We start from the raw sequence: 22,523 nt of genomic DNA on the forward strand, positions 1-22,523 counted from the left end.
GTTGTTTTTATAATAGCAAAATATCCCTTTTAAATGATTTTGCTGCAGTGTCATGACTCTTTTTGGCCTCTGTTTTCCCTACACAGAGTAATCTGAAATACCCATTTTGGCACGTGTATTTATTGTACAGGTCTGAGCATATATCTGTAAAAGATCTTTAAAAAGCCATGTAGTTTATATACAAGAACAAAAGCAAGAGCAAAACAGTTATTAAATGGATCACCATCATGAAAATTGGCATTTAAAGATTGACATGAGAAAAAACTCCTATTAATTAGGTAAGGCCGTTTGTCGTCTTCCATATCTTCTCAAATACCCCTACACTCTTCTGTTTAAAAAAATAAAAAAACAAAACAAAACAAAAGGAGAAACCAACCACCAATTTGAATAGATTTTTGGTCACTGCTGACTTGAGCCCAGAGTTCGCTTAGAGGTGCGAGATGCCAGTCTGAGCCATCTAGTTCCCAACCAGAAAAATTCTACCAAAATTCTACCATTATGTACACACTGTACAACACTTCCCTTTGACTTTTGAACTGAAGAGGTAATTAGCCTGTCACTTGGAAAGAGATATGAGCAAGGGTTCTGAAGATATTCTGTTCTGTTAAAGGGCTATCAATTATGTCAGAGTTATTAGCACAAAGTAAACACTATGGGCTGCACCTTCAAAATTTGGCACTCCATATTTGTATGTAAGACAGTTTAGGAACATATGCAGAGAGTGACACACACATAATTAGACATGTATAACATTTAAAACGTGAGAATTAATACATGCATATTTATAACTGTTTCTGCGCCTCACAACAGGTGTAAACTGAGTGGAGCAGTGCACAGGATTCAACTAAACAATTGTTTAATTAGCTTCTATTATGTCTGTGCAGATTTAGACCATGAAGGAGTTGCAAGACAAATTTGATAGGTATATGAATTAAAACATGAATGCAGCTAAAATGCCTCTAGAGATTCACTTTAGGACAATAAGCCTTAGAAGGCAAAATCCTTCAGGAAATGAGTTGGTACATACAGTACAGTAGCAATTCCTTTTGGTCCTTGAAGAAAATAGTTTACATCGAAGTTTGAAAAATAGACTATTTGGGGTCTTTGTAAAAAGATTTGAAATCTTTTACAGAAGGACCATGTTTTAGCTGTAATGGTAAAAATTATGTAATCCATAATTTTGTTAGCAAACAATTTATTCCAAAAAGCTATTTAGATACTTTTTTGAGGAGAACGGGAGAATACATTTGTCTTGGGCTTTTTTTAGATATATGGCCTCAATAGCAAATCATGCATTAAACATATTGATGGTGACCTGCAGATCTTTTCCATCAACTGCAAGAGATGTGCTGAATATCCTTAGTAGCCAGGCTAAGTGAGGCATTCAGCACAAATTTAGCTCATTTACATTAGGTAACTGAGGGCAGAATCTGGCCCTTTAACTAATAAACTTACTTTTTTTTCTCTTTGCTTAGCAGCAACCATTTTGTCTGAAGATAGTGACTCTGTTTCCTAGATGATGGTCTGGCTGCCCAGTGCTGTGATGCCACATCAGTTTTGGAGGAACAGTGATCTATTAATCTAGTAACCCGATGATCAGTAATATGCCAGCAGGGTGCAGTGTGGTGAATCTGCTGCTATTCTTCTGGCTCTGGCTAGAGGTTGATAGGGCAGCTAAGAGGGAGAGTGCCATGGAAACTGGGAGGACAGTTCGAAATCTGGAGAGACTGTAACTAAGACAGTTGTTCCTGGTGACTGTCTGGGAATTCTAGATTGCCTGTGTGCAGCTGGGTCCATTTTGGTTTAAGAATACATAGCATAAACAAGTTGCATCAGATTGCATGAAATTGGTCCTGGCTACGCTGTGGGGCAACAATATTATATGGAAATTATAGTTTTAATATTTACAAAACTTGCAGAGAGACACTTATCTGACACTCCCATTTGGCAGATTCTCCGGTGATGTGTAGGCTTGGCAGAATTTGTTATTTTTTATAATTTTGATGGATAATATCAATGTTTGTTCAAGCATCTTTTCCCAATTTTTATCAATTTAAACTTAGTTGCATGAAATTATGGGTCAGACAATTAATGACAGACATTGAAATTCAAAAAGTTAAAGCTTTCTAACTGTTAAAACACAAATTGTGAACACTAGGGTTGCCAGTTGTCTTGTTTTCAACTGGAAAGTCTGGTCAAAAATGGCACCTGACAATGTCTGGTCAGAAACACTGACCAGACACCAAATGTCCGGTTGCTGCCTGCAGGAGCAAGGGTGATGCACAGAGGGGACATGCGGGGGCAAGTACCCCCCTAGATTGGCCTGCCAGGGCAGGGAGAGGGGCTCTGTCCTTCTCCCACTGCCGCTGCTGTGGTTGGGCTCTCATGCTGACCCAGAGTGGAGCAGCCAGCGAGGGAAGTGAGTAGACCCACCCCTTCCGCTCCTTGCCTGGGCACGGCTGCCAGGGCTGGAGGCTGTTTGAGCTGGAAATGTACTAGGGAGCAGAAGAGGCAGGACCAGCAACTTCTCTCATTGGCCTTTTGGCTCTGGGTTGGCATGAGAGCCCAGCCACCCAGTGCAGCAGCTGGGCTGCCTGAGAAAGAGCCTGGCTGTGGGAGGCAGTGGTGGCAGGCCACAGGTAACTGGTGGGGGGGGGGGAGAGTGGTGGTTCCAAGGCTGGGCGCAGGGTGGAGGGGAGAGGAGTGAGCAGAGAGCAGGACCTTAGTGGAGGGGGTGGAGCCCGGGGGCAGGGCCTCGGGGGAGGGGGCAGAGCCGGGGTGTCCAGTTTCCAGAAATTGGAAAGTTGGCAGCTCTATCAACATCACATATCAAAATATACAGCATAAATAATATCCATAAATCAAACTCTGGAGTTCTCATATAGCATTTTTCTTATTTTGCCTGTCTATAAACTTCAGTTATCTATGGAAATATTTTTGCCAGTTTGTGTGTGTACAGTGAAATTGATGTTTACTGACACTGTTAAAAATTGAATCCTTCCAAGCCTAATGGTGTGACATTATAAATTCATGGAGGATAAGTCCATCAGTGGCTATTAGCCAGGATGGGCAGGGATGGTGTCCCTAGCCTCTGTTTGCCAGAAGCTGGGAATGGGCGACAGGGATGGATCACTTGATGATTACCTGTAGTGTTCATTCCCTCTGAGGCACCTGGTATTGGCCACTGTCAGAAGACAGGATACTGGGTTAGATGGACTTTCGGTCTGACCAAGTATGGCCGTTCTTATGTATCTCCTTGATATCACATTGTCAACTGCTGGGGCTTCTCCTGCGAGCAGAACACAATTGAGAACTGGGCTTGCTATCCACAAAAAAAGTAGGTATTAATGCCGAAACAAATGACACAGAGAATATCATTTTATGTTCAGAGAGCACTAAGAGAATAATCCTTAGTCAGAATTTGGGTCAGGTAGTACTTAAAGTGCGTGTGCCTCACACATGGAATAGTGCCCAGGATAAAACTCCATGAGGTTCCTTGGCAAAGTTTCTTCCAAATTCTTCTGTCAAGGGGTTTTCTTCCCATGGAAGAAGCAGTATGTGCAACCTCCAAATCTCAGAGGTAGCCTGAGATCTATGTGAATATGGAGGATAGTTCTGCTGAAGGTTTCTGTGCTTGCTCCAGAGCCCTCAGCAATTCTCACCAGCAGCTTGGGACATACAGCTCCAACAGAGCAAAGAAGCAGCAAGGATCCCACATACATTGACATCTGCGAGGGGTGGTTTCTGTGCATTCCCACAGACCCCCAGGCTACATGAGAGATCTTGGTGGCACAGCCTCCACACAGCTGCTGGCTTGCCAGTCCCGAGGACCAGTGGCTTGTCAAAAATCATGCACTCTGAATGTATATTCTCCTGTTTAAATATGGATTCATGTCAGAAAAGAGAACCTGATAATCCACATATTAGGAATAATAGTGTGGCAGAATTTAGTGCAGATTTAATCATTGTGGTTCAGGTGGAAAACACCGATTGTATTGATGGTAAACTCTGGGAAGATATTTTCTGTATGTGTAAACTAAATGTGTGAACTGATTGATTGGGTAGGTGCAGTTTGCCTTCTGATGGTTTTTATAAAAAGTATTTAATAAAGGGCTACAAACTTGTAATTGGGATTAAAACAGTATTGTATTAGTAAGGCTGATGTTTCTTAAGAAGCAATATCAGGCTCCTTATCACGTCCCCAAATTTTCAAAGTTTTTTGTCAGCATAGCTGACAAGCAGCTGCTAAGAATTTGTGTGTACGTATGCAACTTCTTAATTGGCCAACAGAAGTGCTTCAGGTTTTTCTTCCCAGAAATGAAACTTCTCTCTCACTCTGGCAATATGCTAAACCTGAAAAACACATGAAAGTCAGCGAATCACTGTGCACTCAGTGCTATTTTCCCTTAGTAGTGGTTTCTAAGAGGCTTTTCTGCTGCCCAGTGTATAATGAACTAAAATGGAAAAAGGAGCGGGGGCTTTTTAATTTTTGTATGGTACAATTTGGCAGTAGAATCATTGGGCCACCTTCTTGGTTGACTTCACCCAGAAAAATCAACTGCCAAAGAGGCACTTTCAATCCAACTGTGGATTTTCTTGCACAGATCAGATGCAGTAAAATTCTTTTGCGGGGTGTGTGTGTGAGAGCTACTGTAACTTACATCCCAACCACTTTTGCCAAAATTACATTTGTATATCAAAATCTATCTAGGTTCTTGGATAAATATAGAGGCAAATCTCAGCCTTGGTGTTGGCTGGTGCAGCTCCATTGATATCAGTGGGGTTGGCTCAGCTTACATCAGAGCAGAATTTGGCCCCCAATGGAGTCTCTAGTTGGGGCTGGTTACATCAATCTGCTCCTGTTATCCCATTGCATTAGTAAGAGTTTTAAGGATAAATCCCTACATTGAATTGAAAAGTCACCTTGCAACTCAATCTTTTTTTTTGCTTCCTACTAAAAATGCTGACCTGTCCAGAAAATGATTAAGTACATTATGATTGTATCTCAAACAAAAGGAAGAAGACTCGGACTTAATATTCTGGACCAAATTCTGCTCTGATTTGCATCCCATGCAACTCCCCTGCGCCCATTGATTTCAGGTATAAATTAATGCAACACTTGACTGCCACTGTTTTGCTTTTTAGTTTACTTGTGGCTTGAGGAAAGGGCAATATCCGACTTGATTTCAAGTTTCTGATTTTGTCATTTTGTGTCAAAGCCTTCATGTTTTAATATGCTTTGTTGTATTTTTGCATTGCTGCATTTGTATGCCTGAGGTATAATGCATGTGATTTAACATCTGCATATTGCTTCAGCTTTAGAAATCTGTGTTGTCATCACATTTATCCTAGACTGAAATCAAATAAAGCAAGAGTGCTTTACATTGTCTTTACAGCTATTTTAAAGCATTTGTGCAAATACAACATACTTAAACTATATATAGAGCCAGCCCGAAGCACTTTTAGCCACGTTCATAATTGCATGAAAGAAATTCAAGTACTTTAAAATTATAGAAGCAATTTAAACTATTTGTCCTATGCAGAATTCATGAATTTTGGGTCTGAATCACTTTTTGGGGGACATTTTGCCAAAGTTTTTGTTGTTGTTGTTCTTATAATTTTTTCTGTGATATGGAAGCATGACTGAATGCATGCTACCAGCGTAGTAAAATATTTAAGGCAATGTTTGATCCTGATTCAGAGTTGATTTTTTTAAAGTTTTTTTCTAGGCATTTTGGTGTGTTTAGGGAGATTTTTAAAAACACTTCAGTATGTGAGATTTCAAATGTTGTATAAATACAGTATTCCAGGCCAAAAATAAAGTAAGATGGAGGTAAGGTCTCTTTGATGCAGTTTTATTGTCCATCTTAACAAACAAACAGAACAGGTCCCCAGCTCACACGTCACATCTTGGGGTCTCACTGTCACCTATCGCAGAGTACTCTGGCAGTCCTGCATCCTGCCTCTCTGTGGCTCACTCTATCTGTGTGAGTTCTTTCTCACAGTATCCCTGTTCTCTTCCAGATCTGTTCTCACTGAAATGCCCTCTGACCCTTTATAGCCCAGAAAAAGTCCTGCCCCTTTAATTGATGCAATGGGATGTACCTGTTCTGGCACAGGTGTTCTGGACCTACTTCAGTCACAGGAGACATTCTCCCTGTGACAGCATGTTAGTGTCTGTGGTCGCAGGTTCTATGAAACTGATTTAATAAATATTCAACAAATGGTCTCACTTTTTTCTCCTCATTGTGATGGGAGCGTGCATAATATTGTACTACATTATTTAAAACCTTGAAATTTTTAGTATAGTTGGAACTTACCAGGAATTCAATGCACTTTGCTGAGGATAAAAGTTCCCAGAGTTATTGAATCTAATAATGAATCATATAAACATCTAACGGGTTTCAGAGTAGCAGCCGTGTTAGTCTGTATTCGCAAAAAGAAAAGGAGTACTTGTGGCACCTTAGAGACTAACAAATTTATTAGAGCATAAGCTTTCGTGAGCTACAGCTCACTTCATCGGATGCATAAACATCTAAGATAGACAAACTGTGTAATAAGCAAAACCTTATAAACCCTTTTTCAAGAACAGAGACATATAAAAAGTTTTTATTCACCATAAATTAAACAGAAAACTACCTTTTAGAGATTCTGCATTTTGATGAATAAATTGGCATATTTTTGCTAACTTGATTACATCTCTAAAAGTAAGCATCAGTTTTGGGTACACACATTGCCAAAAACAAAAGGAAGAAACAATTTTATATGTGCTTCTATACAAGTTACGCTTTATCAGTTATTCTTTTATAATGAAATCCTTTTCTAATGCAGATACCTATCTCTTCCATAATTGAGAGTCAACATAATCAGAGATTGAAATGGTATGACACAAGCTTTGAATCATTTGACTTTGAAGGCCTTCATGGTTTTCTGAAAACTTGGAACAGAATTTGGACACCTGGTTCTGTGCAGCCCCATGTTATAATGCCATCCTTGCCTAATGAGGGAGGTATGTAAATTGATTATAGAACTCTTGTATTTTTAATATGGCTCATTAATGATGTTCTTTCAACATGCTTGTAACTGTTAATAAATCTGAATCAAAGTTTACTAATGCCTAACCGACTAGCAACTCGCATTGCTTTTGTACTGTGGTTCTTTTAGTTATGTGCATTATTTTATGTATTGTTGATTGTTACAAACATTATTTTTCAAAGATAACCAAGGAACCTCTTGTCTGACTTTGAGTTCAGAACTGCCTTATCAAAGCACAATTAAAAGAAAAGTCAGAAAGAAGAAAAAGAATGGAATCATCACTGCGAACGTTGCTGGCACAAAATACGAAATTGGTAGGAGACTACAGATTCTGCTTATTTTTAATAGCTACTGGGGTGTGTGAAAAGGGTTGAAATCAGACTGCTGGGGTAAAATAAAAAGTGCTATCAGGAAGGAAGCAAACTTTCACTGTTGTAGGGCCTGATCCAAAACCTACTGAAGTTAATGGAAAGACTCCAGTGACTTTAATGGAGTTTGGGCCAGGCCCATAGTGAATTAATGCAATTGGTTTTCTTTTTGAACATAGGAAACTTTCTATGTTGTGTTATAATATATATCTGCTGGTCTTGCATGCTTTGTGCACCCATAAATTCTGTTCTCAGAATTAAGCCTGTTATTAAAATAGCAACAACCATTTAATAAAGCTTTAGGAAAAAAATCTCAACTATGTGTTTAGCTAAATAATTAGAATTTATACCTTTCTTTACTTAAGATTTAATGTCAAATTCTGTAATCATTACATACAAGTCTCTTTAAGAAACTGATTATGTTCATGCATTTCTTACACTTGAATCTACTACTCCATTAACTTTATACATGCCCTTCATGATGTGAGGGGTTGGTGGGGGAGGGGAAATACAAAACTAGATTAATATTTCTTGGCTTCATATTTAAAAATAAAGTTATTGGGAACGACATTTTAGCTTTTTGGAGATGGGGGTGGCCACTGCTGTTACTTGATGAAAACTGAACAATGACCATGTTAAAAATATATTCTCCTATTCATGTAGCAATCTTCATAGTATGCTTTCTCTGACATCTCTCCAAAGATAAATGGGCCAGTCTCCTACAAAGCATTTCCTTGCCAGTGGAGGTCTCCATAGTGAATGGCTGAGGTAGGAAACCTCTGTCACCTTATGCCTCCATCAAGCTATATCAGCGTTTCAGGGAGTGTTCTTGGGGAATAGAAAATTGTTTCTGAACCTTATAGTGGTATCTGTGAGGCCTGCTATGCTTGTTACCCATGTGGACTGTTGGTTCAGGATCTTCTACAGGCCCAGCGTTCGAATGGGAAGACAAAAGGTATTAGTGGAATTCTTCTGAAATCTATCTGCAAAATAAGGTCCATCCAAAGATGATGGTGCATATGATCAAAATATATATGCTCTGCTGGGCTCTGTGGGCTTATTTTCCCTTCATTTGGGGTTCAGATACATCCGAGTTCCTCTGCATTCCTTGGGCTTGATTTTCCCCCTTGGTAGGGCTTTGGTGCTCTGCTAAGTGTATCTCCTTGTTTAGGAAAAGTAAGAGGAGGTATCCAGCCAGGATGGGAAAATGAACTGTGATTCAGACTGTAAAATCTTCATAGCATGATTCTTCCTCTCCTTTCTAGGATGCTTTGGTTAGCATTCAAACAGTTGACAAATTTAATTTAGATGCCCAGCATTCATACTTAATACCCCACTGCAGCTGCACAGTTATGAGGGCTAAAGACTGAGAGCTCGGTTCACAGTTGGAATGTAGGTGCCTGAGTCCAACATTTAGGCACAATTGGCATTTGCAAAACCATCACTCAGCTTCTGCCTATCCCTGTAGATGCTTAAAGTCTCTAGATACCCACATTTTCACTGGTAAAATTTTCTAGGTGCCTAAATTTCAGCAGTGACCATGTGCGCAGCTACCTAAGTCCTGAGTACCTAAGTATCTACCTCCCAGCAGCTCAGCACCTTACTTATGCTTAAGCCCTAGCGGGATTCACAAACTAGGTGTTTCCCTGCTTAACTTGCCTTTGAGGCCTGATCTGAGCACGTGTAAACCTGTAAAAAAGATGCCAGTGGTGGAGCCCCTTTTATCTGTGAATCCCCTTTTTAGGTGCCTAACTCTCCCCATGCATTGTATAGGGAGTCTGGGAGCCTAACTCAGGGTAGGTCGGAGGGTGCCTAAAAGTTAGATGCTGCAACACTGAGTATTGCAGCCCTTCTGTCCCTCTTGTGAATCTAGCTCTTCATTTAAAAAAAATGCAACTCTGAGTCTAGAGTACAACATGTAAGCTTGCATATGCAATGTCTCCACATTCAATCAGTTTGATTCTTGCATTTGCCGTGGGAAAGGCGGCCTCTCAGCTCCTCAAGGAATGGTAATAGGTCAGTTCTGTTTCTTCACTCCCCTGCCAATTCCTCCTTACTCTCACCTGGCATGATGGAGCCAGTTTCCCCAGCTCCCTTCTCACTCCTTCACCTTCTAGCACAAGCAGAGACAGACCTGGGTCCCATGGTTCCCTGAGTTCTGGCACACTGCCTTCAGCTCTTCTTCTTCAGTCTGGGCAGGCAGACTGATAGTCTTTGGACAGAACAGTCCTCCCCATCAGATACAAGAATTTCAACAGCAAGTAGCCCTAGTAGCACATAACAGCATATCCTCTTCCATTCATAGTGACTGCTCTTCAGTAGTAAGGAGTTGAAGTGCCGCCACATTTAGATGATTGGTTGTTAGACGCCAAAGGCCCAGATTGCAGTTCAATAAGCGTGTTTCTCTTTTTTTATCCTTGGAGTTTATCATAAATCTAGAATACTCTAAAACCAGCCTAGGACCTAGTCCTTCTTTTAATTGTGGTCTTCATTGTGTAAGCAGACCCTAATCCAGCTGGATGGATGAGAGCTGTCCCATTCTGCATTCAAGACTATTTGCAGCAGTTGGGAAAACTCTAGTGATGGACTTGTTCACCGTGAGCCAGCAGGAGGGTTCTCATGTTAAACAGCTAACCCAAAGAAAGAGGAGGACTAACAGTCATGGATGCACCCTCTATCTTTAGTCGTGATTCTTGGAGACATTTACTATGAGTCAATGGGAAGGGGAAAAATAGCAGTACTCTTCCAAACTTGGCCTACTGACCAAGCTCTGCTTACATCCCATACCAGAATGAGTTGCCACTCAGTAGTTTAGGTTGATGTTCAAAATAGCTTCTTCTGAGCTCTGGTAGGCTTCCTGGTCTTGACTCCCCTCAATGGGGCTTGTGTGTACTGTGCATCTCTTCATACTATGACTGTCACTCTTCTTTCTTGCATGTTTTTGATCAATAATAAGATCATTTAAATTTCAGTATTTTAAATGTTCATCACTGGGATTCAGTGTTAACACCCAGTGAGGTCAGTATGGATATTGTATACCTCTCAGAGCTATTGCTAAGAGACCGTTATGCCAATTGCTGAATGAATATGAGCAGGAAGCTCTTTAAAGCTCCCTATCTGTAAATCCAGTCTCTGTAAAATGTTCATATAGCAATACACAACCTTCTATAGAATTTTTTCTATAGATTACTTTGTATGGTTTTAATTAGTTAAGGTCTTTGACTATTGAAATGATCGAATGTTTCTAATCTCAAGTAAGTTATGTAGACTTTTGATGGCCATGGAAATACTCAGCTGGAGCTTTGCCTTCTAGGCCAAGTTTTGTCAAATGGGGAAAGCTTCAAATACAGAAACTGGACGGTCTCCCTCTGAAAAGAAGATATCAGAGCAAGTCTATTATGCAGATTGCTGAATGAACAGTTTTTAAGAAATCGTACTTATACTCAGGGAAAACAAATCTTGCAAATTCTTACAGGAAATCTCTTCTCCTGCAACATTACTTATGACTGGCACATCATCAGACTTATTTTTTTTACATTAGAACAATGCATCAATTTGCATTTGTAAGTATTAGACTGTTGACATAAGGGGCATCCTTGTCTGTTGGCTTCACTGGCACCTATAGTCATTGCTGCTGTAAAATTAACATATGTAATAACAAAAATAGTCTAAAATCCATCTGAGTCTAAGTGGATTGTTACTAAACCATTTTTGGACAATTTAGAAGCTCTTTGCAGTTCCCACTGCAGATTGTACTTTGCTCCCAGCCACAGTACAAGCAGTAACGACTCTATGATTAGTTATGCAATAGACAGATGTAGACTGTCCAAATTAAATATCATAAATTGAACAATATGAACTCCATTAGCTTGTATGCTAATATTGTTCTGTGGCCAGAGGTGCATTTGTACTGAAAATAGAATATTAATTTTACATTTGAAGGTTCATTTCAAATATCATTTAAATGTATCACTTTTGTGTAGTTCGTTTAGTAATAGATGAAATGGGGTTTGTGAAGACAAGAGATGAAGATGAGACTGCTAATCTCATATGGAGTGATTCTGCTGTGCAACAAGACAAGATTGCTGAGCTCCGAAACTACCAGGTAACATGCAGCATTCTTTGTTTCTGAATCAGTTTTTTAAAAAAACCTATTCCATTCTGAAGTCCATGAATTAATCACTGTGGTACTCTTAAAAAGAAAAGGAATACTTGTGGCACCTTAGAGACTAACAAATTTTATTGTAGCTCATGAAAGCTTATGCTCAAATAAATTTGTTAGTCTCTAAGGTGCCACAAGTACTCCTTTTCTTTTTGCGAATACAGACTAACACGGCTGCTACTCTGAAATCTGTGGTACTCTTGGGTCAGTTGCACCCATCACAGGACTAGAAGACAGAAACACCAGCTGCACCAAATATTTTGATACTAAGGAGTCTTAATTTCTATCGTGTTTTCCCTGCAGTTTCTGTATCACTTGGCCTTCAGTGTCAACATCTGTGGTGTTCTATGAGTGCTTCTGCTTGCCAGTGGTCTGTTGTGAATGAATGATCAGAGACTGAATGTTTTATTCAAATTACAGAAACATTTATAGTATAAATTGGCTATGAGCTTACGTATTGTTAGATAATCAGAGCCCCTCTCCCTAGTATTTGTCTGTAAGTCACCTCCTTCCTTTTTAACATTAATTTGTGACAACAGTATTTGTTTACATATAATTCTCTGAGTAAAAGGATCTGATTCTCCTCTCACTTGCCCTGAAGTCAGTGGAGATACATAGGAGTAAATCTGGTGGGAAAGGAGAATGCGGTCAATAATATCTAGAGTACTCTCTAGGATATCGAGCATAATTTAGAATAGTCTTTACCAATTAATGTATTATCAAACTAATTTAATTGACTGTTCGAAATCTTTGTCTACAATATTTGTGCTAGAAATGCATAAAATACCAACATTCATTTTTTTTTCTCCAGAGAATCAACCATTTTCCAGGAATGGGAGAGATCTGTAGGAAGGATTTCTTAGCAAGAAACATGACCAAGTAATTTACTTCTTATTAATCTAGGAATGGCATTTGCACTGCAAATTTAAGTTCAGTCACTTTTCAAACATGTTTTTTTTTATTTGGTACAATACTGAATTATCTTTTATGAGAACTATTTATTTCTACAGGGTACAATAACAGAGCCATGAAATCATTTCTGAGGTTCTCAGCAGTGTTGGCCCCAATCCTGCATGGTGTAGCACATAGGTGGACTTCTGTGCCTGTCCTGTTGACTTCATTGGGGCTCCACAAATGCACAGCAGTCTGTCCACACACCACACAAGGAAAGATTGGCGCCTTACATGTATTATAACATGTGCTTTAAGCACACTTGCACATACATGATTTAGCAACAGAAACAGGAGTAGTGGGGACACAGTATTCAAATATATTGCTGTATAATGCCTTAGTAATATATTATCTATTTAGAATAACTAGCAGTTGTCTGTATCATGTTATATATATCAAATACATAAATGTAAAGTATCTTATTGTTAAACTAGTCCTTTCCTTTTGTGGGCTATCTTCTAAAATGTCAGTTGTGGTTTTTTTTCATTATTGAAAAACATACAAGGTACTCAGCAGAGATTCAGTGTAAATTGACACTGCTCCATTGAAATCAGTGAAGCTACAATGATTTATGCTGTCTGAGGATCTGGGCCAATGAGTATAACCTATAAGAAAAGAATATTAAATGGTGATTAATCAGCCTGTTACTAAGATAAAGAAGAGCTTTCCAAATGTGTACAGAAAGGTTTGTGAATATATTGATATATGTACAGAAAATTAATTCAAAGTAATTTTAAAATACAGTGTACAGTTAATCTTTAGACCTAAAATTTGACCTATACTATGTCTCTTTTCTTTATGGAAATTTACATGTGTATCCCTGTTTTCACATGCGTGCACACACACAGTATACTATTTATTTATTTATTTGTATTACGAAAGCACCTAGGAGCCCTAGTCATGAACCAGGATCCACTGGATTAGAGGCTAGACCATCACAGAACAAAAATATGGTCTCTGCTTTGAAGGGTTTACAATCTAAGTATAAAACAAAAAGCCGACAGAATACAATGAAGCAGCATTGGCCAGCATGATGGGCAATGTTATGTTAGTCATACTACTTCATGTCTGACATTTTTTTAAAAATGTGCAGAACAATAAAGTGCTCAGGTTATCATGTATATTATCAGGTTCAGGCTGAGAACTTGCCTATCTGAAGCCCAAGTGTGGGATGCAGTCTCAAAATGATGTCTGTGACAGTGCTACAAGGAACTGTAAATAATGTGGACTCAATTTCTTAAGCAGAGATATTTTTGGGTCAAATATATCTCTGGTGTAACTTTACTGAAATAAATGGAATTACAGCAGGGATTAATCTAGTCTATTTTCTATAACCTCAGTATTGTGAGTTAACGTTTAACCTTAATAATTTACAGTAATCAAAGTGCCATGCCTCAAGACTGCTTTGTGAAAGAGGCAAATTTGGATCTAAAGTTAAAGGGAGTTGGGAGATATGGCTGGGAACACTACAGTATGTAGAGTGCAGGCTTTGGTTTGTGATTACTATTCTTCTGTGTTAATATTTGTGACTATGTATATAATAGTACACAATTCTTATTTCTGGCCTCTTGCTTTTCTGCTGCATACAGTGTCTTCTCGTCCATTGTTTCCTTATTTGTAGCATGGAATGATGCACAACTGCTTTTGCTTATGATCTTACCTCTCAGGTCTGCTTACCTTTTTTCAAGAGTGTGCTGGAATGTTACACAGGGTTTTTTTTTTCCCCTCTATTTTGCAGGTCTTTCAATGATACTCACGCTTGCAATATAATACACATACGGCTCTTGTATTCTGTTGAGACAATGGGGCACCAGGGCAAGCAGAAATAGAGGACTGTATTTTGCAAATAGAAGTAGCAAATGTCTAGAACATGATGTTATCTCTAAATCCTTTCTCTAAAGGAAACAAGCAAGCAAGTAAATAAAGCGGAAGAGAAAAGCTTTAGAATAAAACTTTATCCTCACAATAACATAAAGGCCTGGAGCTTAGCCACAAATAGTAAAAGCAACATATTAATCTGGTAGCATGTTTTGCTAAATATGTTGCTCATAAACACCAGAGAAAAAAGACGGTAATTATATATTCAGGTTCAGAAGAGCATAGAGCATTGTTTAGGGATTTAATCACGTTATTCTCTCAAACACCATTGTGAGTTACATGCAGTTGAGTGTATCCTAGGCAATTCTCTGAAAGGGTTCCTATGTATAGTCTCCTGAAGGTTTCTATCTAAGCTCAGTTACTAACTTTGAGCAAATCACTTAACCTCTTGCTTCAGTTTGCCCATTTGTAAAATCAGTATAATACCTCCCATGAGGAAAGTACTGATAGTTAGGCCTCATAAAACCTAATTAATGGGCCAAACTTGCATAGTATATGCACTAGTGCTTTAACATGTTCAGATGAAATTCCCTATAGGAACGCAAACTTTTTATGACAAATATTCTTTTATTATATTCTGTAGGTGTTCTGTATTTATTGGCAATGCACAATTAAAGAAAAAAAGATGAAGATATTAAAGTTCTAAACTGTTGTGCGTAGCATCATCTATTTGAAATTGGTTCACTCTAACAATTTTATTTATTTAAGTAGATGTGTGATCAAAGAAAAATGGGATCCAAAATATATCTTTGTGCATATAGTCACAGTTCAAAATAGGGGGGGGATCTTTGTTTATAAAAAGACTTAAGGATTTGTTTATGTGCCCCCTAGAGAGACAAGGTGGGTGAGATAATATCTTTTAGTGTATGTCTACACAGCAAAGAAAAACTTGCTGCTGGCCTGTGCAGCTGAGTTGGGCTCATGGGGCTCGGGCTGCAGGGCTGTTTCATTGCTGTGTAGACATCTGGACTCAGGCTGGAGCTCAGCTCTAGGACCCTGCAAGGTGGGAGGTTCCCAGAGCTTAGGCTCCAGCTTGAGCCCGGAAGTCTACACAGCAATGAACTAGTCCCACAGCATAAGCCCCATGACCCTGAGTCAGCTGGTACGGGCCAACTGCAGGTTTTTCTTTGCTGTGTAGACATACCCTTGGTGGATCAACTTCTGTTAGTGAAAGAGACAAGCTTTTTGAGCTACACAGAGTTCTTTTTCCCCTGGTTTCTCTAATCTACAAGGACCAACATGGCTACAACAACATTGCAAACAATGGAAGATGTTTGTGCCTATGACAGTCAAAATGAATAAACATATAATATTGAGAAGAGGATCGGGGCAAGAGGAATTGAACAGATGGGAAGAGGAGATAGGAAAGTTTTGCTTTTAATTCTAATTTTTCATGCTAAATGTTCTGTTATAAGCACCTGTGATTTCTTTGGCAGAGAGCACACTCTGAGAATAATAAAAATGCATACAGTCTGACTGGATAACCACATGCATTAATTAGAATAGCACTCAAAGAACAATAGCTTGTTTTTCTACTGTGCTGTATTCTTCAGTCCTCTTGGTAAGGACTATAGAGAAGCTGAAGGGGAGAATAGAGCAAGAAGAATGGCACAGAAGTAGGTACCAGAACTGGGATATGTAGGAAAAATAGGCCTACTATGAAATAGGCCTGATTCAGGAAAGCACTTGAGCATGTGCTTAAAGCTAAGCTCCTGTTTGCATGCTTCCCTGAATAGGGGCCATAACAAGGGGAAAAGATCAAAGAAAATTTTACATTTTTGTTAAACATTAGTGGGTACCAAAATCTTAAAAAAAACAACAACAACCCTGAAGTTCTCAGATATTTAAGTAATGTGTGTATTTAAGTAGATGTATTTATTTCGTGTTGACAGTCTAATGGCACAAAAAAGGTACAGTCCCTACTCTGAGAAATGTGTAGTTGTAAAGTAGCACCTTCATTATAATGCCCTGAAACTGTATCCAGCCAGTGAGAAAGCTGAATGTTTAAATCTTTAGGTTAGTTAAATGCCAAGATTGCTATACTGTGTTTTTCTTCAGTCTGTCATGTTCCACACCTTGTGATGTATACCTTGTGCCCTTTTGATGGTGAAGGAAAATGTAGCACAAGAAATCCTTTTGTGGGTTAAAATAAATCAAAACCCAATAGTGGTTAGTGAGGTATTGACCCAGTAAGGCAGGAATATGTTTAGATGTATAGAGTAAAGCAGCATAGCTTAAATATTAGTGCTTAATTGGTGATTGTGGATGTTATGGCACTCTGTGCATGGTGTTCCCCAACTCAAATTTCTAAATGTTAGTTACAATTAAGGCTGCAAAAATGTTGAGCGTGTAAAAACTATTGCGGTTTCTGCAATGTTTGTTGCATACTTAGCCAATGGATTCAGTGACAGTGTATCTATTGTACCAGTCTTTTTAGTCTTTTGGCTCCCGTCCTAGTCTTGCAGATGTGCTTGGTAATTCTGTCATTTCTGTTACCAAGAGGTAATTAGAAGTCTCTCATGTTCTCATATAGTTGGACTGAAGTGATACTTTGAGTCCACATCCAAGTCATCCTGACCTTATTGTTTTCATTGGCAGAGTAAGAGTATAACTAAATCTGCAATCTGTTAGAGAATAAACTGCACAATGTTATATTTATTTAAAAACAACAACCCATTCTGGGTCATATACTGCTGCCAATTTACTTTTGAAACACCCAAATCTTCTTTGAGTGGCCTCTGCACATTCATACTTTTCAGATGTGTCAACTTGCAGTGTGAACTGGTGGAACTTTCTAGTGGTGCCTTTCTTGTATTTTCTTCTTTTCCCTTCATTTTCCCCCAGTGTAATATGACTTCCTGACACCATTTTGTATCCTCTTTTGGGTGTCATAATTTCCAGTTTGGGAAATGCTGCCATAAACTTCTTGTGGTCTAGGTCTTCTTTCTTCCCTGTCACCACTCACATTTCTTCTTTCTCCATCCTGGAGACATGAATTTAGGTCTTTTGGTTCCTCCTGACCTTTATTTCACACACTCGCTCGCTCTCTCTCTCTCTAAACTCTCCCTCCTTCGCCTCTTTGCCACCCAAAACCACAAAATTGTCGATATGTATTCTTATGAGTATCTTCAGTATAAACATACCATGATAGCCTCCCAGACTGGCACAAAAATGAAATTAAACCAATGAACTGGGGATAAAATATGGCCAAAATTTTGCCGCCAAAATGTGATAATTAGGAGGATGTCTCTGGCAAGGGGAGAAGGATCTATGAACTGCTATATATATTAATCACATTGTATGCTTTAATATAGGAAGGAGAGCATATCACCAAGGACTTTTTTATTAATTGAGCCACATCTTTTGGAGAAATGAATCCATGCATGAGGATATGCAAAAATGCAATATAGCCCTTTTTATAGTTCTGATTATTTGCATATTAATGCATCATAGACTACTATTGTTAACTGTTTTGGACTTGTTTTCCTGTTTCTCTATTATGTCAATAAACTTGCTTTTCAATCCCCATTCAAAATACAATTTAGTCCTGTAGACGGAAGTGTAACAGGTCTAAACTTGAAGGTTGAAAAAGATTTCTAAACTCAGTTTTCCTTTTTGCAGAATGATCAAGTCTCAGCCTCAAGATTATAGTTTTATTCCTCGAACATGGATTTTCCCTGCAGAATATATGCAATTTCAGAACTATGTAAAGGAACTGAAGAAGAAGCGAAGACAGAAAACTTTTATAGTCAAACCTGCTAATGGTGCGATGGGGCATGGGTAGGTCTATTTGAATAGATTATTCATGTTATCTAAACAAAAGTGAAATGTTAATTTTTTTTTCAAATGGGTGGCTTTTGAGATTAAATTTAAACTTTTGTGTGTCTTATCCCAAGCGACTGTCATTACCTGGAAACTGTGTTAGCAAAAGTTTGAATATGTGAATAGTAGTGTCGGTATAAGAAGGCTCACATTTTGACAAAGGCCTATAGACCAATAACAATTGAGATATAAGGCTAAATGGAAATGGTAAAAGGGGAGTTTTGTTCTGTGTTACAAAAAACTTTTGCTGATAAGGGGCTCAAATAGGACTTGAGATCAGGATTCCTTTTGTGAAAATACATATAGGCAATATACTCTTTTATCTACGGGATGGGATGTTACAGGAACAACCAGGTGAGATAAATATACTAGGTTCAGTCTCAACTCAGAATTTTCACAGCTTTGTTACCTTAACTCCAAACTTCAGTATTTTAAACATAGATTTTAATGTCCTGGAGTTCATTATATCAGTTAGGTCACCCACTTAGTTATGTGAAACGTATGAAATGAAACATGAAAAATCTGTATATTTAGGACCTACTGTTCCCCAATCTGTTGGGGTGAGTGGGTGGGTGGGTGGGTGTGTGTGTGTGTGTGTGTGAGTGAGAGTGAGCGAGGGGGGGAGAAAAAGAAAACCGGAATATGGAAAAATGGGTTTATTCTGCCACCTGTACTCATGTTACTCCCTATTGAAATCAGTCTGGCAGAGAAGTGGCACTGAATCCTGGGTCTGGGGCAGAAGAAAGTATAGGAGCCAGTCTTTAGAGCTGCATGGCAAGAAATAATCTTAAAAGCCAGTGACTGGTCACTCTGCCTAGTATTTCTGAACAGCAGAGGGAAACCTATTATGCCAACTTGTTGCTTGAATAGGAACAGAAAGTTATTTTTAAATGGTGCATTGATTTTCTTCATCCCATTGTAGCACTGTCAAGTACAGGAAGCAATAAAAGCATGCAAGTGAATGGCATATTTCTGTACCATGCAAATAAGATATACAAATATCTACATAGATAATGGAATTCAGATGGTTCTTTGGCTGGTCAGCTATGAAAATGTACTTCAAAGAGTTGTGTCAAATTTCAGAGTTTTATATTAACCTTTGTTTTAAACAGAATCTCTCTGATAAGAAATGGAGAAAAACTACAAGCTCAGGATCACTTGATTGTCCAGGAATACCTTGACAAACCATTTCTTATGGAAGGTTACAAGTTTGATTTACGAGTGTACATTCTGGTGACATCCTGTGATCCATTAAAAATATTTTTATATCATGATGGACTTGTGAGAATGGGCACAGAGAAGTACCATCCTCCCAATGACTCTAATTTGGTAAGTGGATGCTAGTCCCAATGTATCACTTGCAACAATAGCACTAAATATTCTATAAGGGGATGATTGAATAAATGTCAGATACATAGCAAGATTAGCATTTGGAGAAGGGAAAACAATGTCCACATTAACCTATAATTTACATTAGGTTTTCAAATCCAGAATTAGTTTTATATTTGCCAAGCAGGACCTTTCTGTTGTCAGCTTAAAGTTCAGAATGTAAATGAGAACTTAAAATAAAAAACCGTCTTCAAGACATTTAACTCATTATTGGCTCTGCAGTGCTAGAACATGATGACATATCATTGCTTATATAATAATCTTCAAACTACTCTGTTTCTTCTGTTGTCTCCAAAAGACTTATTTCCAAAAAGAGAGAAAAAGGCAGCAGTTATTAACCTTCAAACCTAGATTAGGGAGAACTAAAGTGGATCCCATCAATGACTGTTATATTGAATTTATATTTATTCAATACTTTGTCTTTGGTGGTGAGAAAGGGGAATCTCTTGCCTTATCCTGCATCAGCGAAGTCTGTGAGTTTTGCTATTGATTTGAATGGGCACAGAATCAATCCCTCCCGTGTGTCAGCCAGGGAGCTGTGAAACTGTGCAGAAGAGGGATCAGAAAATGAGTGCTGGTCCATGGGCTGATAACGGTTGCCATTGCAGTCAGGAGTTAGAATCACTGCAAATGAGGGATGGTTGCTCTGGGTTTAGGGGAACTATTATCAGGATCAATGGTCTACAGGGGAATGGTTCCTACAGTGGAAGAGAGGAGTGAACAGCAGAGCCTGATTGCAACAGCCACTTCACATGTACCTGGTTGTGGAAATGTATGTTTGGTTGCTTTACAATGAGACTGTAGAAGACCACCTGCAAACTTGGGGGAATGCCCCAGATCATGAGAGAGACATATTCTCCTACTCATTGTATTGTGTCTCCAAGTGAACAGTAGCAGTATTCGGGCCCTCTCAGTGTGACATGGAACAGAATACGGGTGGCTACTGAGAAGCAAGTAATTTTGAGGCATCCCAGGTATAAGTGATTTCAGTTCCTGCACTACTTCGTTGCATAGGGAACCTGTTGTTATGCCAGCTTCCCTAATCCAGACCCATGCACATTTCAAGGGATAAATTATGGCTGTCTCCGTATGGGTTTGCTGGGGGACTAGTGTGTTCAGAGAGTCGTTTTTTTTCCTCCCTGTCCTTCCTCCCCTACTCCTCTCTCTCTCTCTCTCCGGTGAAGGACACAGTTACAATTTGCCAGCCAGTGTGCTCTGATGCTAAAGCCGGGATGTACAACTGCTGCCACCAGTGCTTATTGCCTCACAGGGACAAAGTGTTTGGTGTGATGGATCATAATCTTGGCAGTGCCTCTCTGGCCTAGGATTGCAATGGGAAGAGCACAAACTGTATATGTAGACACTGCACTTGTCTCAGCCCCTTGGGAGACATTATTCCTGTTCCTAACCTCTGCAGACGTTGTACCTTCAGCGACCATTGCTAAGAGAGTAGTGCCCTTAGTATTTTATTCACAACAATGGCAGTGCCCATAATATTTTGTTTCAGTTGGTGATCTATCTCACATTTCACCTCCTGATACTATTTTCAAATGCTAAGGCAGTGGCTATATGATTTCATATAAGATGTTCTATAAAGTTACTTTGTGCATTGCTTCTGTTAATATTCATCAGTAAATCAAGCTGTCCTCATTGCTTGCCTCAAAATTTATATTCAGAACTAGTTGCCTGGAATATTGTTTGCATTAATATGCCACCAATATCACTGAAATATGCTCTGTGACTGGGCAAGTGAGGTGGAGAACAGAGTTCTTTTGGTACTGCCTACTTCAGCATTCTCTTTTCTAGCATTGTTATCATGCAAGGACTTTTTTCCCTTTAGTTTGGACCTTATAAAACAGCTCTTTGCTCTTTTCTGAAATCTGCTGATGTCATAATTCATCAATTACTTGAAGCGCTTTTGAGTGACCTGGCTCATCTCTAATAATCTAAAAATCCAGAAATGTTCAGAGTGAAGATTGTTAAACAATTTAACTAATGTTCTGAAAAGGCTTTTATTTCTTCATAATCTACAAAACAATTTAAGTTAAGATAGTTGGCATTTTATGGAAAGATGACATCTATAGCTAGTCAAGACTATGGGCTTTGATCTGATTCTCACAACAGAAATTAGAAAACATAGCAGAAAGCCATTTTGTATAGTGTTAACCCAGAAAATTGGCCACTATCGTGAAATTAGGCTATTCAGTTTTTCAAATAAAACTAACTGCAGTGAAATAAACAATATGACAGGAGAGAGCTTGAGTTGTCTCCTTTCCATCAAATCAGTATGGAATTTTGGCAGAAAGATTGTAGCAACATTTACTGGCCCTCGATTAATCAATAAGGTAAGACAGATTGTGTGGTAGTGCAGCAGTAAGGCTGATTAATGCTTACATTGGAAGAACAGGCACATAAATCAGTAACTCATAAAATGGCCTTTAAAGGAAAAGCAATATATTGTTAAATTTAGGCTCGTTAAAATGGTTCCTCAGGAAACAAGTTCTGTAAACCATCAAAAATGTTACTTTGAGATGAAGTGAGCTGTAGCTCACGAAAGCTTATGCTCAAATAAATTTGTTAGTCTCTAAGGTGCCACAAGTACTCCTTTTCTTTTTGCGAATACAGACTAACACGGCTGCTACTCTGAAACCTTGAATTTGTGTCCTTCTTCTGAAAGCAGGTTTTGCTTTCATTCAATATTTTAACTTCTTGTTAATCTTCTGTGTCCCCTCCAAGCTCTGTCTGATCAGTTCAATTCCATTTTCAATAGCAAAACACAATGGAAAACACAAATCAACTCCTGTTTGCATTTTTCCATTTAAAATAAAAACAAACATTATTGGGCTACATGTCATTGATGTTCTGCCTTGGAACTTCCATGCCTCTAATGTCTGGTTGCCAGCAGCCAATCCTGAGCC

General features: G+C 38.8%; 1 protein-coding gene across 8 annotated transcripts in view; it reads left to right on the forward strand.

Annotated features, from left to right (window-relative positions):
- TTLL7 (tubulin tyrosine ligase like 7) overlaps positions 1–22,523 on the forward strand; it is a 104,840-nt gene that overhangs the window by 29,512 nt on the left and 52,805 nt on the right. For 6 of the 8 annotated variants that reach the window (XR_005294620.2, XR_006273731.1, XM_038414802.2 and 3 more), the window contains exons 2-7: positions 6,832–7,009; positions 7,218–7,349; positions 11,387–11,508; positions 12,377–12,444; positions 18,016–18,174; positions 19,329–19,545. Coding sequence is in view for 6 of the 8 variants with exons in the window: in XM_038414802.2 (XP_038270730.2) it covers positions 6,832–7,009; positions 7,218–7,349; positions 11,387–11,508; positions 12,377–12,444; positions 18,016–18,174; positions 19,329–19,545 (876 nt within the window). In the remaining 2 variants the exon portion in view is untranslated. Of the gene's footprint in view, positions 1–5,030; positions 5,101–6,825; positions 7,010–7,217; positions 7,350–11,386; positions 11,509–12,376; positions 12,445–18,015; positions 18,175–19,328; positions 19,546–22,523 lie in introns of those variants that run through there. The other 2 variants (XM_038414804.2, XM_043490765.1) reach the window with 2 other exon arrangements.

The sequence above is a fragment of the Dermochelys coriacea genome, chromosome 8 (assembly GCF_009764565.3).
Source record: "Dermochelys coriacea isolate rDerCor1 chromosome 8, rDerCor1.pri.v4, whole genome shotgun sequence".
Lineage (NCBI taxonomy): Eukaryota > Metazoa > Chordata > Testudines > Dermochelyidae > Dermochelys > Dermochelys coriacea.